This window comes from Emericellopsis atlantica (assembly GCF_019669845.1).
Source record: "Emericellopsis atlantica unplaced genomic scaffold F5Z01scaffold_19, whole genome shotgun sequence".
NCBI classification, from domain to species: domain Eukaryota; kingdom Fungi; phylum Ascomycota; class Sordariomycetes; order Hypocreales; family Bionectriaceae; genus Emericellopsis; species Emericellopsis atlantica.
In genome coordinates, this window is record NW_025764721.1 from 231,818 (window position 1) to 232,295 (window position 478).

General features: G+C 60.9%; 1 protein-coding gene across 1 annotated transcript in view; it reads left to right on the plus strand.

The window, feature by feature from the left end:
- Nucleotides 1–478, plus strand: part of F5Z01DRAFT_659541 (histidine phosphatase superfamily) — a 1,188-nt gene continuing 710 nt past the window's right edge. Inside the window, exon 1 of the mRNA XM_046263780.1 lies at nt 1–418. Coding sequence (XP_046116749.1) covers nt 110–418 — 309 coding nt within the window. The 5' untranslated portion in view covers nt 1–109. The remainder of the gene's footprint in view (nt 419–478) is intronic.

Genomic DNA, 478 nt, shown 5'->3' on the forward strand with positions numbered 1-478 from the left:
CTCAAGGGTAGGCAAATGCGAGCCGGAGACGTTCCAACCAAAGTCAAAGATCGGTGAACCCTCCTTGCAACCCACCATCCAGTCCGCCGCCATCCTGTCTCACCCCCCGATGGCCCCCAGGTGGAAGTTCAAGGCCGTCCCAGACGTCTTCAGGGACCTCTCCGAGCTCCAGAACAATCCAAAGGACAAGGTGACGACCCAGCCTAACCTCGGTCTCCTCTCACGCTCCTACCCCACCGATGACACCCAAGAGCACGGACAGCAGCAGGAGAGTGACTGGGCGCGTTTTGTTCGCTACGTCTCGGCCTTGAACCATCAGTCGTCATCCGACGTGCGGTACAAGGTGCTCTACCTGACCCGACACGGCGTCGGCTACCACAATTTCAAGAGCGCCGAGGTGGGCGAGGACGCGTGGAACGTGAGTCCCGCGCCTGTACGAAGGGGGCCAGCCAGCTGACATCTCATGCCGGCGAACTAG